We start from the raw sequence: 16958 nt of genomic DNA on the forward strand, positions 1-16958 counted from the left end.
TGAAACAAATATACTTGTACTATCACGGATAATAATGCTACGGCGACAAATTTACCCGTGCGCGCGTGCCTTTAACTGTTTTATTTTAGGGTATCATCACCGTCCAATGCCTTTAAAAGACATCACAAAATGTTTTATTTATTCTTTGTACCAGTGTTTATTGTGTTATAACTATTATAGATTAAGTTGATATTATTCTTATTTGTTAAGTTGTGAGCTTTATTGGCAGCTTTAATTTTGAGATATAATTATTACGTCACAATTATCACTTAAACCAGTGTTTTTAAAATATCTATATTTTAAGCATTTGCCAAACAGAGCAACGTTCTACCACTGTAGTCTTGTACCGTGTTTGTAGCCAACTCAAACCACAAAACAGAAGGTAGGCATTATTTCTTGATTTAATTTAACAAAACTTGTTCAAATTGTATTCAAATCGTTTAGATTGCAGCAGGTCATAATCATGATGATTGGTTGTGTATTATGTAAAATTAATATGATACTCCCAGTTGAGAAGAGTTAACTTGTAAATAAATATTTCACCAAATCATTACTATAAAACAGGACTCGTTGCTAACGCTTATCGACTCAATGAGCTTGCATAATTATAAACAAAATGTCATTAATTATTAAATGCATTTTTATCATAACTGTGTTTTATTAGATAAGTTATTTTTTACTATTTATTTAATACTATCCAGTATCAGTAGAGAGTAGAAGTAGAAGCGTTTTAGGAATTAATAGGCTTTTAATTTTTGTAACGTGTCTAAGGCGCGCAGGTGCATTCAGATGAGAGCTTTCAGAAAGTTGATTTTCTTCCTTCTCCAAAGAAAGCGTGGTTTTACGTCCTTTCTATTTTGAATTAACGATGGATAAATCGGTATTTTATTATGTATTCTGTGCCTTAGACTTGACAGACGTTCAAATAGCCTCATAGCCTGACCAGGGTACGGAAACTTCCATACTACGATCAAACTTGCTTCCAAACAGCGACTTCAGTCGATAAATTCCAATACTTTTTTTTTTTTTTCTTCTTTATGGCTCTCGCGGATTGCGTTTAGCCACGACGGGGTTCTTGATTTTTGCGTTCAGTTTTGCCATAAGTTTTGCGGACATTGCGTTTAGACAGGGTGGGATTGGGTTAAAGTTAAAAGGTAGGGAAACGAATCAATTACGGAAGGAAACGGAACAAAGGATGGTTTTCATAGGATCAATTTAGGTGTGATATAAGTACAAAATAATAAAAATAAAATAATATTTACATAAGTACAATATACATTACTATTTACAATTTTATATTATTATGGGTAATAAATTCGGCTAGGATATTATAAACAAGTGATGGATGTAGGAAAAGGAATTTTAATGGCTAAAAGAGAACTAATAAAAGAGGAACGATCATATAGGCAACAGTAAAAAAATATGTGATTTAAGTCTCCGACGCCAGAACCACAAGTGCACGAATCATAATCAAGTACATGAATTTTAGCCAAGTGTGCTGGAGTGCACACGTGACCAAGTCGCATTCTAGTTAAAATGGTAGTAACTGTTTTGGAAAGATTAATTTTAACAAACCATGGTTTACAAAGGATGGATGGTTGAATGAGCTTGTAATGTTTCCCCTTAGATTGGCTAGTGAACTCCCAATTCTCATCCCAGGCAGATTTGAGATAAGCTTTGGGAAGGGCTGCCGTTAAGTCATGGCAATAATTTGTGTACGGATGTATATCTCCACACTCAACCGCTTCATTGGCCAGCTTATCAGCTTTATCATTTCCTGGAATATTGGTATGACTAGGAATCCACGCAAAATTAATTAAATGACTGTTAAGACTACATTTGTGAAGTAATTTCCTGCATTCTGTAATAATAGGATAATTAGTATTGTTCTTGAATGGAAATTTATGTAATGCCTGCAAAGCACTTTTAGAGTCACAAAATATTACAGTTGTGTTTAATTTCATAAGGAGAGCATACTCTAAAGCCTTAAACAGTCCAAAACATTCTCCTGTAAAGACTGATGATTCTGGACGGAGTTTTATTTTCTGGACAATATGATATTGTTTATGGTATGCGCCAACGCCAACATGACCCGTTGGAGAGTGCTTAGATGCATCGCAATAGATATGATGCCAATCGCCCCAGTGTTCGTCTACGATCTGATTGAACTTAATGTTAGCATTGTAGTCATCCTTATGTATGTCTAGGTTGAAATGAATTGTCGGAGTAAGAATAAGGGATTCAAAATTTACAGAAAATATCGGAAGAAAGGAGGTTCTTGGATTGATATAAATTTACGAAAACTAATAATCACACAAGGAGGAGATTTACGTGACCAATAAGAGGAAGTATCAATTAAATCATTAAGTCTGTTGAGTTTGCTATATATAGGATGGTCAGCAAATTGAAGTACACGGAAAAGATACTTGTCACATAAATATTGGCGGCGTAATTTCAATGGGGGCTCAACACATTCAGCTTGCAAGGCATTGATTGGACTCGATTTCATAGCACCAGCTATAATCCTTAGCGCTTTAGATTGAATCGCATCCAATTTACTTAAACCAACTAAATTACAAGGCTCTAGATAGAAACTGCCATAGTCAAGTACACTTCTTATAATAGCATTGTATAAAAGTCTTAATGACGCTGGGTGAGCACCCCACCAGACTCCAGAAACACATCTTAAAATATTTAAAAGCTTTTCAGATTTTGCAGCAATGCTATAACAATGAGGAAGCAATACTTTTTAACTACCCTAAAACGCTTTAGATGTCGCTGCTCCTGTTTCCTTCATATTTTCATTTTTTTCTTAATTAAAATATATTTCAGAATATTGTTAATTACAATGTGAAAACTTTTTTTAAAATGAAATTAATTTGTTTTAATTTAAAACTGAACGGTGACATTTTTTGTTATAATTTACATAATAGAGTAGTAGAAATTACTATTTAACATATGGCAACTTTGTTTTTCCTCCAAAATGGCCGGTGTTGTTTTTGTTAGGTTGAATGCATTCTTGTTTTCTTAGCCATCGTTTATGAGTTCTGTGGCCCTATTAAAGTATTGAAGAGTCGAGTCAAATTCAAATTCATTCCTTCGTACCTGCTGCTGTTCTGGTTCATCGGAGTTTTGTTCGTTCCTTCGTGAATCGCGAAGAAACTTTCTGTTATGTTCACAAGTGATCTGAGTTTTCTCAAAGTGCAAATGCTTTTTTAGTGTTGTTGAAAACTTTGCGAAAAGACGCTTTTGGTGTATAATATTATGTGTGTTCATAAATAAAGTAAAATTATTAAATTGAAAAGTTTTTGTTTATTTGCATTTCCATGTGCAATGTAGAATTTTTCCAAATCCATTGTTTTGAAAATAATACAATACGTACACCATAAAGATAAATACTTTCAAAATAATGGATTTGAAAAAATTCTACATTGTACATCAAAAAAACAATAATTCTTTGAAGGTTATGAGGGCCTATGTGTGCGTGAACTGTGTGTATGTGTGCGTGGACTTTATGTATGTATGTGTGCGTGGACTATGTATGTATGTGAGCGTTACGTACGTAGGTTAAGTACAGGGAATTTAACACCAGGCTGTCAATTAGTAGGTTCAAAAATTTGACAGAGAGGGTTCTCTATTTCCTATGTATTACTTTTCTCTATGAGCCTGACAGTGTGTTGACTAGACATACTCTCTAATCTGTGGTGTTGACATTGACAGAAAGAATGATAAAAAGTTTATAGTTTCTTACTGATAATCCTGTTTTTACAAATTTTAATTAATTTCTAACTTTATATTAGTACAAAATGTTATCACAAAAAGAAACTATCAAGAGGACCTTGAAAATGTCATTACAAGTGATACAAAATTACGACTGGCTCTTAGACTTATATGTTTTGGTAAGAAAACAATCACAACTTTTAATATCCATTTTAAGTCCTCATGGATGGCTACAGAAGTACCTACGTATTTAAAAATTCAAATAATTAAAACTCAGGTGTAAATTTGTATTCACTCAAAATCAATATTGCTAATAAGTTCTTTCTTCTATTACAGGACTACTTTGTTGATCAACACTGGGAAAAGCTACCATTAACGTGGCGTGAAGCTTTCTACAATATGGATCCTCAAATTTTAGGCAATATAATAGATGGAAACTTTTCCAATACAGTTCTACCTTTGTCATTTTTAGCATTAATGAAGACAGTTCAGTGTTTGACTATTACAAGGCAGAGTTTAGACAAATGTGCAAAGAAAAAGTTAAGAGAAATTTCTGTTGATACATGCGGTGGCCATCCAAGGCTTGCAAATCTATTTCTGAAGCATGTAAAGTTAAAAAAGAGGCATGAAATTAGTTTAATGGCAGAAGTTGTTTATCATACAGCCAGTCAAACTAACTGTAATGGTGTCCTTGATTTTGGTTCTGGTTTGGGGCACCTAGTGAGAGTTTTGGGGTACAAGTACAATCTGTATGCGGCAGGGATAGAGAGCCAGACACAACTGACTGAAGAAGCTAGGTCTGTACTACTACCAAGGTTCTGTGGTATGTATAATGTAACAATTTGTGAGATAATTTGTTACTACGGACTGTTCTATGTATCAATTACTCACAAACTCTGTTTGCAAAATGAAAAATACAGTTGTAATTTTTTGATTTTCAGAAAACTTGATTTAGAATTGGAATATACTGCAAGCAAACATTTATCTATAGAAAGTATGGATAATTTGAAGAGACCAACTCACTACAACATGACACTATCTTGTCACAGTCAGCTTTTGGAAATGCAATTACCGGATTCTATGAATAAATATGGGTTAGTAGGTCTGCATCCATGTGGGGACCTCGGTCCTTTGCTGTTGAAGCACTTTATTAAATGCGAAAGTTCTAAGTTTATATGTCTTGTTGGCTGCTGCTTCATGAAACTAACATCAGAAGGATACCCTATGAGTGAATATGTCAAAGGGTTGGACAGTGGCCTGTCATACCCTAGCAGAGAGATAGCTTGCCATGCTATTGAGGTCTATTGTGACAGGTTGAAGAAAGGGGACTATGAGGATTTAAAGGTGATTTTTTAAACTTTATTGTGGGTCTAGCTAGACAAAGTGCACTTTAAAATCGTAACCCAGTCGAAAGATGATCGAAAGGCCCTTTTATTGTATGAAGTTTTGACGAATTCGATTTTCGATTCGATCAAATAGTGCTACTTGTCTAGGGGGGCTGTACATTTTGTTGATTTTATATGTTTTGACAAATATTGTATGACATTATGATTTGTAGATACATGCCTTCAGAGCAGCCTTGGAGAGGATATTAGTAGGAATCAATCCTGCACTCAAGCATGCTCCAGTTAGGAGTATAAAGCATTCAGACTCTTTGACGTTTGAAAGGTATGGTTGGTTGCTAACTTAACCAGCAGAAATATTATTTGGATTGTTTATGTTTGAAATTAAATTGCTTGCAAATTGTTAAATTAGTAAAGCAAGTCAATAGCTTAAAAATAATGTCTGATTTATAGTGTTTTTCCAATGTACCCAAGAGTAACTGACACCTTAGATTATTATAAACTTGTGGGTCAAACTTCTAATCTAGTCTACTGACTAGTGTCTTGGGCTAGCCTAGCATACTTGAGAATTTGTGTCTTGGTATTCATAAATCAATTATCGAATGACAGATACTGCAGCTTGGCGTTTGAAAGGCTCCAGTTGCCCCTTCCCTCTTGCGAGGCGGTTTGGGCGCGCGCGCGTGACGATTTGAGCCAATGGCGGCGCGTGGTCATCGTGTACACGCTGCGACTTGCGCTTGCGCCGCTCGTCGAAACTGTCATCTTGTTGGACCGGATGCTGTACGTTTTGGAACAAGGTATCAAGTCAATCTTCTATTGTTTAAGCTGCATTTGGGCAAGACCAAAAACCCCAATTGATTTTCAATTTGGAGTAAAGTGATCTGATCAGTTACAAAATCGATGGAAGTCATATTTAAAGCATGTCAATTGACTGGTGTTGTCAACTCCTTGCCTTGCCTTTAGGACTTAGTGTCCATAGTTTTTTAAGGTTTATAAAAATGCTAAGCTCATTGGAGAAACATTTAATAAAGGACAAAAATAAACACATCTATACACATTCAATAATGTACTATACATTTTTACAGACAATAAGACAAACATTGATTGATATTTAACATGAACATGACATCTTCCTAGGCCACACTTCTATCTATTCACACCCTATGAAGGAAATCAATCAAAATCATTAAAATAATATTTCTCTTGATTGATTTCCTCCAAATTATTCTTAACTTGACTAGACATTTATTTGGCACTGTTATTTTTAAAATAAATAATACTTATCATGTCATAATTTATATGAATTGAGTTGAAACATTATTAACTGATAAAGTCTAAAAGGCTCTTCTTACGTAAATACCGGATGAATTACTGGGTAGTTAAATTATTATGGGAACTTTTAACAATTTTAGGTTTTTTATACTTACAATGACATGTGCAATTAGTTAAGAATGTGCTATCTTTATATCGAATATTAAAGTATTATTACGTTGTTTACAGGTCTATCGTGCGAAATTCAGCCTGTGTTCGATCCTAAGATATCTCCCAGAAACCACATAATGATTGCGAGAAGAACATGAGAGATTTTTGTTATGTTATAATTAGGGTTTCTGCTCGAGCTTTCTCGAACTCGAGAAAACTCGAGAAATTTGGCTTCATTCGAGACGAGAAAAAAATTACCGGAGCTCGAGAATTCTCGAGTTTCGATTTTGAAGCTTTAATATTCTTGAAAGCCTATTTTCTTAGACAAAAGTAAGATTTTAATTATTTAATAGGTTAATGTTGCGTTTAGACTGGCCTAGTCTTTCCTTTTTTTAACTAATTTGATTTGCAAGTAATGATCTTAATCGAAACTAATAATGATCACCTACGAGTATGCTATATTTTATTATGTTTGTATAACTGACTGATTTAAAGACTGAAAATTTTTTGTTAACTATCTGTTAGTTTAGGTACTCGTAAATACGTTTATTCAAGTCGTTATCTTTAAGTTTAAACATTTATTTAAATGTTTTTTTTTGTTTGTAAATGCAGGTTTATTATCGTAATTTTTCAATTAATTTGGACTTGTGTTCTTTGGAAAACAAGTGATTCAATTGGAGCTCCAGATATTTATGGTTATTAATCCTTAAAGTACACGCGACCTTATGACTTTTGTCCCTTTAGTTAATTACTAAGTTATAATTATCCTACTAATATTATAAATGCGAAAGTTTGTGTGGATGTCTGGATGTTTGTTACTCTTTCACGCAAAAACTACTGAACGGATTTTGTTGAAACTTTACAGTATCATTGATTATAACCCAGACACATTATAACATTAATAAAAACCCGTGTTTTTATTAAATTTCAACCGATTTCAACAGTTTTAATTAAAAGACTCGAGACCCGAGAAAACTCGAGACTTTGGCCTCGAGAATTCCCGAAACTCGAGAAAAAAAATAAGTCGAGAAATCAGAAACCCTAGTTATAATACAATACTCGTATGTTATTATTTTAAAATATATCTACAATCGTTTTCATTAAAGACCGTGTTTGTATTTAGAATACCTCATCATGTAAGTAAATAAAGAAATAACAAAGTATGTATACAATTAACAACAAATTAATATAACAACACAGATCACTTTAACTACCTAACTACATTTCATATAAATACATACATAAATCGTCCAACAAAAACAAATTTACAAAAATATTTCAGACCTAGATTTATTAGGATAGCTTAGTAACTATATTTACACAGGTACCTATGTAAATAATGCCTTGTTCATCAAGTGTTGTGATTGTTGCTAACTGCTTTCAGTGGTTGTTTCAAAATGCAGTCATGAAATTATTTATAGCAATGTCCAAATCACAAAATGCGTCGAAGCTTAGCTGATCACCACACACGAAGCATTAGCAAATGCTTTATCTTATAACTGTCTCAGTTTTCATAAACGTTACATTTTGTTTCAATCTTTTGTGACTAGAAAATTTCCTTTTTTTGTGACTAGTTACAAAAAAAACGTTTTACAACTAAAAGTTTGCATCTGATGGATGTGATTAATGTTGCTTACATTAGGCGCTCGTACATAATATCGTCTTCACTGTCACGGTCTTCTGCAATGAGGCTTGTATCTGTTAATGCCTGCATTGTTTTCAAACTGTAAATCGCTAGTAACACGATCACTTGGTCGTCGGCGCAGTGTCTACTGCGATTGAGCATCAATAGCGCGCAATGACGCAGTCGCCTGTGGCTGTAGGGTCTTGGGAGTACTTGAGGATCTGTAGTAATGTCACAGTATATATATGAGCTGTAATGTGGTGTTTTAGCGCTAGTCTTTAGACATACTCTCTAATCTGTGGCGCTAGTAGCGCGGTCTTGCGTTCGCGGGCGGTGTTGCGCAATCACGCAGTCGCCAGTGGGATCTTGCTTGGGTAATAAGTACTTGAGGCCTGTATTTTAACTGTACTGGCTGCAGTGTTTAGCGCTAGATCACGCGGTCGGGGGCTGTGCCTACTGCTAACGCAACGGCGCAGTCTCCAGTCGCGTAAGAAGTTGATGTCTGTATCAGAAACTCTAGTGGCTGCAAAGTGAGTTCAGGCTAGTAGCGCGATCACACGAGGCACGGTCGCCAGTCACGTCTTGAGCAGTAGTTGAATACTTAGTTGATGCCTGTATCAAAAAATGTGACTGCATGCAAAGTATTTGAGCGCTAGTAGCGCTATTACGCTGTCGCCAGTCACGTCTTGAGCAGTAGTTGACTTAGTTGACGCCTGTATCATACTGTAGTGGCTGCAAAGTTCACGCTAGTAGCGCGATCACGCGGTCGGGGGCAGTGTCTGCTGCGATTGAGCGACAATAGCGCAATAACGCAGGTTTTGGGCAGTATTTGAGGGACTAGTAGCGCGATCACGCAGAGCTTGGTCACCAGTCACGTCTTGAGCAGTAATTGAATACTTAGTGGATGCCTGTATCAAGAAATGTAGTGACTGCATGCAAAGTATTTGAGCGCTAGTAGCGCTATTACGTTGTCGCCAGTCACGTCTTGAGCAGTAGTTGACTAGTTGACGCCTGTATCATTCTATAGTGGCTGCAAAGTTCGTGCTAGTAGCGCGATCACGCGGTCGGGGGCAGTGTCTGCTGCGATTGAGCTCAACAACGCAACGAAGCAGTTGCCAGTCGCGTCAGAAGTTGATGTCTGTATCAGAAACTGTAGTGGCTGCAAAGTTCGCGCTAGTAGCGCGATCACGCGGGGCACGGTCGCCAGTCACGTCTTGAGCAGTAGTTGAATACTTAGTTGATGCCTGTATCAAGAAATGTAGTGACTACATGCAAAGTATTTGAGCGCTAGTAGCGCTATTACACTGTCGCCAGTCACGTCTTGAGCAGTAGTTGACTAGTTGACGCCTATATCATACCGTAGTGGCTGCAAAGTTCACGCTAGTAGCCCGATCACGCGGTCGGGGGCAGTCTGCTGCGATTGAGCTCAATAGCGCAGCGACGCAATCGCTAGTCGCGTCAGAAGTTGATGTCTGTATCAGGAACTGTAGTGGATGCAAAGTGAGTTCATGCTAGTAGCGCGATCACGCGGAGCTTGGTCACCAATCGCGTCTTTGGGCAAAAGTTGACTAGTTGATGCCTGTATCATACTTTAGTGGCTGCAAAGTTCACGCGATCACGCGGTCGGGGGCAGTGTTGCATTGAGCTCAATAGTGCAACAACGCAGTCGTGTCAGAAGTTGATGTCTGTATCATACTGTAGTGGCTGCAAAGTGAGTTCGCGCTAGTAGCGCGATCACGCGGTGGCGGGCGGGGTGTGTGGCGCGGGCCGCTGGTGAGGCAGCATGGGCGCGGGCTCGTCGTCGGAGTCGTCGGAGTGCACGCGCGTGAAGCGCCGGCGCTCCAGCAAGCGGCGCAGCTTGAACTCACCCCGACCGTACTCCCAGCGCCGTCGCGGCATGCTTTTGCGACCTACGGTACAAGATACACTGCGGTGTAAAGGACGTCGCACTTTATCAACCCGGAAAGGGATCGTAACCGTAAACTCGAGGCGGTCAGTATTCTTTGTACGAAGCTCCATACTACAACGCTCACTTTGCACCGTAACGTAAACGCATCGCCTCGCAATTGACGGCGCGCGAAAGGCGATACGGTGTTGATCTCTTTCCGAGTTGATAAGTCTGCTATGAGCTTTACTCCGAAAAACATCCGATGTTTCAAATTTTGCCATCCCTCTCACGCAGTGCGAAATGCCGGCATGAGTGACGGACAACGGTGACAGAGTAGACCCGAAACAACGTTTCGTTTCGGAATAGCGCCCTGTTGAAATTTTATGAGCAATTACACTTGTGAGAGCTTAGTGCGAGCATAATTAATTTAATAACGCGAGTTTTCACATTGATACCTTACGGTACGGTTTGTACGATGACGGTTTGTAAATAATCAAAGAGCTTCAGCATATCATTATCGTCAAGTCACTCAGTCTCCACTGCAGGAGCAAGATGAAGAAAACAATGGATTTGGGCCCACACTCCCCAGGCTGGCCAAATATCAGAATATAGGCGAAGCTGCACGAAGTCTAATAACTTGATTATAATTGAAAATTGATAAAATACTTTTATGATCAAAATTCTGAACAGAATTTGATTACAAATTAGCACTTCATGAAGTAATTAGCCTTTTAAAAGTCTACCTATAGAACACAAGCTAAATAACCATTCGACATGCATAAATAGCTACTTGCTACTCAATTTAAATGTGCAATAAATTGGAAGGTGCCAAAACTTACCGAATGGGGTGCATGCGGGTGCAACAAAATAAACAGACAAGAAGCTGCTCCAATAAATATATTTGTATAAATATTCTTAGCTCGCATCACTAAGTCTAAGTACATAATCACAGTAAAGCACAACAAAATAAATAATGGATCACATAAAATAAGATTTATGGACAAAATAATAATTCAAGACTTGGGATCTATCAGAGTGGCGTTTTTGTTTTTGCCAGTGCTTTAAGTAGATTAATTTGTTTACTTAAGTGTTTGCGTCTTACCAGGCGCGGATCCAGCCCTCAAAAAAGGTTGTGCCACCAAAAATTTGCAAAGTGAGACTTGGATCTACTACATGCCCGGACATACAAACATGCCTATCGATCTTATCAATAGATCATAATTAAAACAAGCAAATTAGGGTTGTGGGCATGCCCACAGTGCCCACAACGGTGGATCCGCGCCTGCGTCTTACAAGACACGTTATAGAATTCGTGTATTAAAAAACGCTAATCTGAGAGATCCTTTTAAATCTACTCTTAAATATTGTGCTACATAGGCATTCTGACGATAAGATAAAATTTGCTCAGTGCATATGCATCATGATATTTTTAAATTAAGCTTACTGCGCACATGACAAATAATAACCAACCAAAATTATGAAAAGTATTTGAGATGTCAGTAGATAAGGATACATTACATTAGTTTACAATGGCTGTGTTTTATTTTTACCTAAAAAGCATATTAATTAACTTACTTCATACATTCTAAATAAAAAAGTGGGAAAATTTTCGATCTTGTATTGCAATACGAAAATTGCATGGAAAGTAATCACAAACTATTTCAGATCCAAAGTAGAGATTATTTTGGATTGGAGAGTGAGTTAAATAGGTAAATACTGCATTCTCGGTTCTTTCAGTAATTATTATTTATCATAATATAATGTATAAATTAATAAATGCATTACATTACACAAGTAATAATAAATAATAGATATCCTATAATAAAATTCATAGTCCTCATTATTTACTAAAACCAACTTAAAATATAATTATAAAAATAATATTGCAAACAAAAATATTACGGCATGAGATTTTCGGGGCTACTTAACGGAGTTTCTCTCTACAATCTATCCCTGTCTATTACATAAATCGAGATGCATGGGCGATAGAGACAGATATAGGGAAACGGTATTAAGTAGAAACCCAGATGAGATACTTATTGTAGATTCCAAAAAACAATGTGATATTAAAAATAATTATTATGATAAGATGAATAGAATTTAATCTCATTCGTTCGACCTTAATGATAATGTGATGTGATGATATGTATAAGCAAATTAAACATAAAATAATTTTAAACAATAATGTAAATTTTTATAGCCACGCTAGCCGAACGGTGAAGGGGTCGGACTGGCCGACTCGTCATCCAAGGAACGCGGGTTCGAACTCCGCTGACGTTCGACTATTATGGTGAGCCCACTCGTGATACATTTTAGCTTAGATGAGGGCTAACGGGACTATTAGTAATTTGTGTAAAAACAAATTACAAATATTCTTCAAAAAAGTACTTATTATACTATACGGGTGACCTATTAACTGAATATACCTAGAGTACAAAGTAAATAAAAATAAAATGTTATTTGTACAGTCGGTGTCACTATGATCAGGTGTCAATGATCGGAATAACCTATTTGACTCGACCTTAATGTCAAAATTAAAGTGATATGATACTAAAATAAATATAATAATTTGCACACTAAGTAACCTTAGTACTAACTTTGTACCTACTTTAAACAAATAAAATACGATGTCATATCAGATCAATGATAATAAAATTCAGGTGGCACTTAACACCAGCCGATATTTGTCCCGAAGTGGTGGCAGGGCAAGTTATATTTGGGACGTGTATTGTGGTGAACCCACTCGTAACACAATCATATTTAGCTTTGCACGAGGGTTAACGGGATTAGTAATTTGTGCAATACTAATTATTAATATTAGTGTAGTGTTAAGATTCGCCGCTAGCGCCGCCATTAGCGCGGCTGCCGCACTCACGCGTTACATTCTTACTGCATAGCGATAAGAGCCGAACGGTGAAGATGTCGGACTAGCTGACTTGAAATCCGAGCTTATTTATAGATCGTTTCATCCACGAAGACGCGCCCCACCAATTTTTTTGGTCGAGGGAAGCACAGAATGCGGGGAGTTCGATTCGAGCAATCCGAGCGTCATTATTGTAGTGTACGTGTGCACTCATGTATAATTTAGTGTGTACCGATAACACATTAGTGGAAGAATGGTGGGGCGCGTCTTCGTGGATGAAACGATCTACAGCTAGAACGAGGGTCAATGGGACTGGTTTGTAAAAACAAGCTTTTAAAGAATTCGAATTTGTAGTGTTAAGATTCTAACAGCGCCTGCTGGCGCTGCGCGACTTACCGCGGTTGCGAGAAGAACTTGTGGATGAATTTGGTGAAATACGTAATATTGCTAATATTCTTTTAAAAACAGGCCTCTAAAGAATTCGAATTTGTTGTCGTGTGTGTTAAGATTCTAGGCTTTTAAAAAATTCGAGTGGGTCATCGTATCATCGTATACATGGTGCAGTACTAAGATTCGAGCAGCGCCTGCTTGTCGCTGCGCGGTCCCTTACCGCGGTTGCGCGCCCGCAGCAGCGCCAGCGCCGCCAGCGCCAGCAGCGCCGCCGCCGCCGCGCCGCCCGCGTTAATTCTTACTACATAATAGTGATAATGGCCGAAGAAGAACTTGTGAATGACACACTCGTAACACAGGCATATTTAGCTAGCACGAGGGTTAACGGGACTGGTTTGTAAAAATAAGCTTTTAAACAATTGGAACGTGTCATCGTATACATAGTGTAGTACTAAGATTCGAGCAGCGCCTGCTTGTCGCTGCGCGGTCCCTTACCGCGGTTGCGCGCTCGCAGCAGCGCCAGCGCCGCCAGAGTGTTTAAGCTTATTACAAAGCGACATAGCCGTACGGTGAAAGTGTCGGACTGGCCGACGTGATATCCGAGATAGGTACGCTGTTTCAGATTACGCCGCCGCTGAATATCGTGGTGAACATGGTGAATTCGTATTATACAAATTACATAAAATAAACTAAACGAAAGCTTCTAAAGAATTGGAATGTGTCATCGCATAGATAGTGCAGTGCTAAGATTCGAGCAGCGCCTGCTTGTCGCTGCGCGGTCCCTTACCGCGGTTGCGCGCCCGCAGCAGCGCCAGCGCCGCCAGTGCTAGCCCACGCGTTTATTCTTATTACATAATAGTGATAAGGGCCGAAGAAGGACTTATGGATGATGATCGAACTTCGTGAAATACAAATTACTAATATTCTTTTGAAAACAGGCCAGGCAATTAGAATGTCGTGTAGTGTTAAGATTCTAGCAGCGCCTGCTTGTCGCTGCGCGGTCCCTTACCGCGGTTGCGCGCTCGCAGCAGCGCCAGCGCCGCCAGCGCCAGCAGCGCCGCCGCCGCCGCGGCCGCCACGCCCACGCGTTTATTCTTACTACATAATAGTGATAAGGGCCGAAGAAGGACTTATGGATGATGATCGAACTTCGTGAAATACAAATTACTAATATTCTTTTAAAAACAGGTCTATAACTTCGAACATAAAGAATTCGAATGTGTCGTCGCGTAATGTTATGATTCGAGCAGCGCCTGCTTGTCGCTGCGTCTGCCCTTACCGCGGTTGCGTGCGCGCAGCGCCAGCGCCGCCAGGGCGTTTATTCTTACTACACAGCTACAATAGCCGAACGCTGATGGTGTCGTACTGGCCGACGTGAGATCCGAGATAGGTACGCTGTTTCAGATTACGCCGCCGCTGAACTATCGTGGTGAACATGGTGAATTCGTATCATACAAATTACATAAAATAAACTAACCGAAAGCTTCTAAAGAATTCGAATGTGTCATCGTCTACATAGTGCAGTACTAAGATTCTAGCAGCGCCTGCTTGTCGCTGCGCGGTCCCTTACCGCGGTTGCGCGCTCGCAGCAGCGCCAGCGCCGCCAGCGCCAGCAGCGCCGCCGCCGCCGCGCCGCCCACGTTAATTCTTACTACATAATAGCGATAAGAGCCGAAGAAAAACTTGTGGATGATGATCGAACTTGGTGAAAACACAAATTACTAATATTCTTTTAAACACATGCCTCTAAAGAATTCGAATGTGTCATCGCATAGATAGTGCGGTACTAAGATGAATGCGGTAATAAGAAGCGCCTGCTTGTAGCTGCGCGGCTTGCCGCGGTTGCGCGCTTATTCTTAGCGACATAGCCGGACGGTGAAGGCTCGGTGAATTTGTACCATAAAAATTACAAATAAAATTATAAAAGGCTTCTAAAGAATTCGAATGTGTCGTCGCGTAATGTTAAGATTCTAGCAGCGCCTGCTTGTCGCTGCGTCTGCCCTTACCGCGGTTGCGCGCCCGCAGCAGCGCCAGCGCCGCCAGCGCCAGCAGCGCCGCGCCGCCCGCGCCCCAGCGCCACGCCCACGCGCTTATTCTTACTAAAGCCTGGTCCGTGAGCACGTAGAATCCCGTCCAACCCCAAGCTTGCACACTCACTGCGGGCGCCCCTCGTATACATTATAGCGATAAGGGCCAAAGAAGAACTTGTGGATGATGAACTTGGTGAAATATAAATTGCTAATATTATTTTAAACACATGCCTCTAAAGAATTCGAATGTGTCATCGCATAGATAGTGCGGTACTAAGATGAATGCGGTAATAAGAAGCGCCTGCTTGTAGCTGCGCGGCTTGCCGCGGTTGCGCGCTTATTCTTAGCGACATAGCCGGACGGTGAAGGCTCGGTGAATTTGTACCATAAAAATTACAAATAAAATTATAAAAGGGTTCTAAAGAATTCGAATGTGTCGTCGCGTAATGTTAAGATTCGAGCAGCGCCTGCTTGTCGCTGCGCGGTCCCTTACCGCGGTTGCGCGCTCGCAGCAGCGCCAGCGCCAGCAGCGCCGCTTATTCTTACTACATAATAGCGATACGAGCCGAAGAAAAACTTGTGGATGATGATCGAACTTCGTGAAATACAAATTACTAATAATAATATTCTTTTGAAAACAGGCCAGAAAATTAAAATGTGTCGTGTAGTGTTACGATTCGAGCAGCGCCTGCTTGTCTACTACAAAGCGACAATCGACATAGCCGAACGCTGACGGTGAAGATGTCGGACTGGCCGACATGAGATCCGACGCTGTTTCAGATCCCGCTGCCGTTGAACTATAGTGGTGAAGTTGGTGAATTTGTGCGATACAAAAAAACAGGCCTCTAAAGAATTGGAATGTGTCGTCGTGCGGTACTAAGATTCAAGCAGCGCCAGCTTATCGCTGCACCTGCCCTTACCGCGGTTGCGCGCTCGCAGCAGCGCCAGCGCCGCCAGCACCAGCAGCGCCGCCGCCGCCGCGGCCGCCGCGCTTATTCTTACTACATAATAGCGATAATGGCCGAAGAACTTATGGATGACACACTCGTAACACAGGCATATTTAGCTAGCACGAGGGTCAACGGGACTGGTTTGTAAAAATAAGCTTTTAAACAATTGAGAATGTTACTAGGTATGCAAAATCACTTGAAACCTATGTTACAGTTAAGCTTTTACATTTACAAATACATTAGTTTTTATTTCATTCAAAAATACCCAGTAGTTATGATTTTATAGGCATTCAAAGTTCGCTTAAATATTGAGTCCCGCCGACGGTCACGTGACCCCGTGTGACGTACATTCACAGCGTCCGCTCACTAGAAAACGGATATAAACATACTTAAATATTTTTTTTTTGTAAATACAAACTTATTATACATATTAACACCCAGACCCATCACAGAAATTAAAATTGAACCAAACCCAAACTTGATGCGATTGTGTCGTTTTATTGCGAATTACCTTCCAGCTCCATCATTAGACCCCGATTACTATATAGAATTAAAATACTCATCAATACAAAACGAACGAGCCCAAACTCGATGCATTTAAGTCGTTTTATTATAGAGTTCCTATGGCCACCTTCCAGCTCCATCATTAGATCAGCTCCATGTCATCATAATATTGCATGGTCATCCAAATCACATGTGTTTGCGAAATTTCAGCTTAATCGGTTGCC

General features: G+C 39.3%; 1 protein-coding gene across 1 annotated transcript; it reads left to right on the forward strand.

The window, feature by feature from the left end:
* Positions 1 to 3726: 3726 nt before the first annotated feature.
* On the forward strand, positions 3727 to 6659 carry LOC135076321 (methyltransferase-like protein 25B). The gene is made up of 6 exons (XM_063970808.1): positions 3727 to 3899; positions 4057 to 4517; positions 4662 to 5064; positions 5279 to 5388; positions 5673 to 5860; positions 6564 to 6659. Exons 1-6 carry the CDS (start codon positions 3807 to 3809, stop codon positions 6641 to 6643), a joined length of 1335 nt encoding a protein of 444 aa, XP_063826878.1. The 5' UTR covers positions 3727 to 3806; the 3' UTR covers positions 6644 to 6659.
* The last annotated feature ends 10299 nt before the right edge of the window (positions 6660 to 16958 follow it).

This window comes from Ostrinia nubilalis, chromosome 1 (assembly GCF_963855985.1).
Source record: "Ostrinia nubilalis chromosome 1, ilOstNubi1.1, whole genome shotgun sequence".
Lineage (NCBI taxonomy): Eukaryota > Metazoa > Arthropoda > Insecta > Lepidoptera > Crambidae > Ostrinia > Ostrinia nubilalis.

What these genes read in the sequence shown, in the direction of transcription:
- LOC135076321 (XM_063970808.1), top strand. Translation starts at nt 3,807, where the DNA reads ATGTTATCACAAAAAGAAACTATCAAGAGGACCTTGAAAATGTCATTA. An exon ending in TCTTAGACTTATATGTTTTG is followed by an intron (nt 3,900 to 4,056) that starts GTAAGAAAACAA and finishes CTTCTATTACAG; the next exon opens with GACTACTTTGTTGATCAACA. An exon ending in GCTGTACGTTTTGGAACAAG is followed by an intron (nt 5,861 to 6,563) that starts GTATCAAGTCAA and finishes CGTTGTTTACAG; the next exon opens with GTCTATCGTGCGAAATTCAG.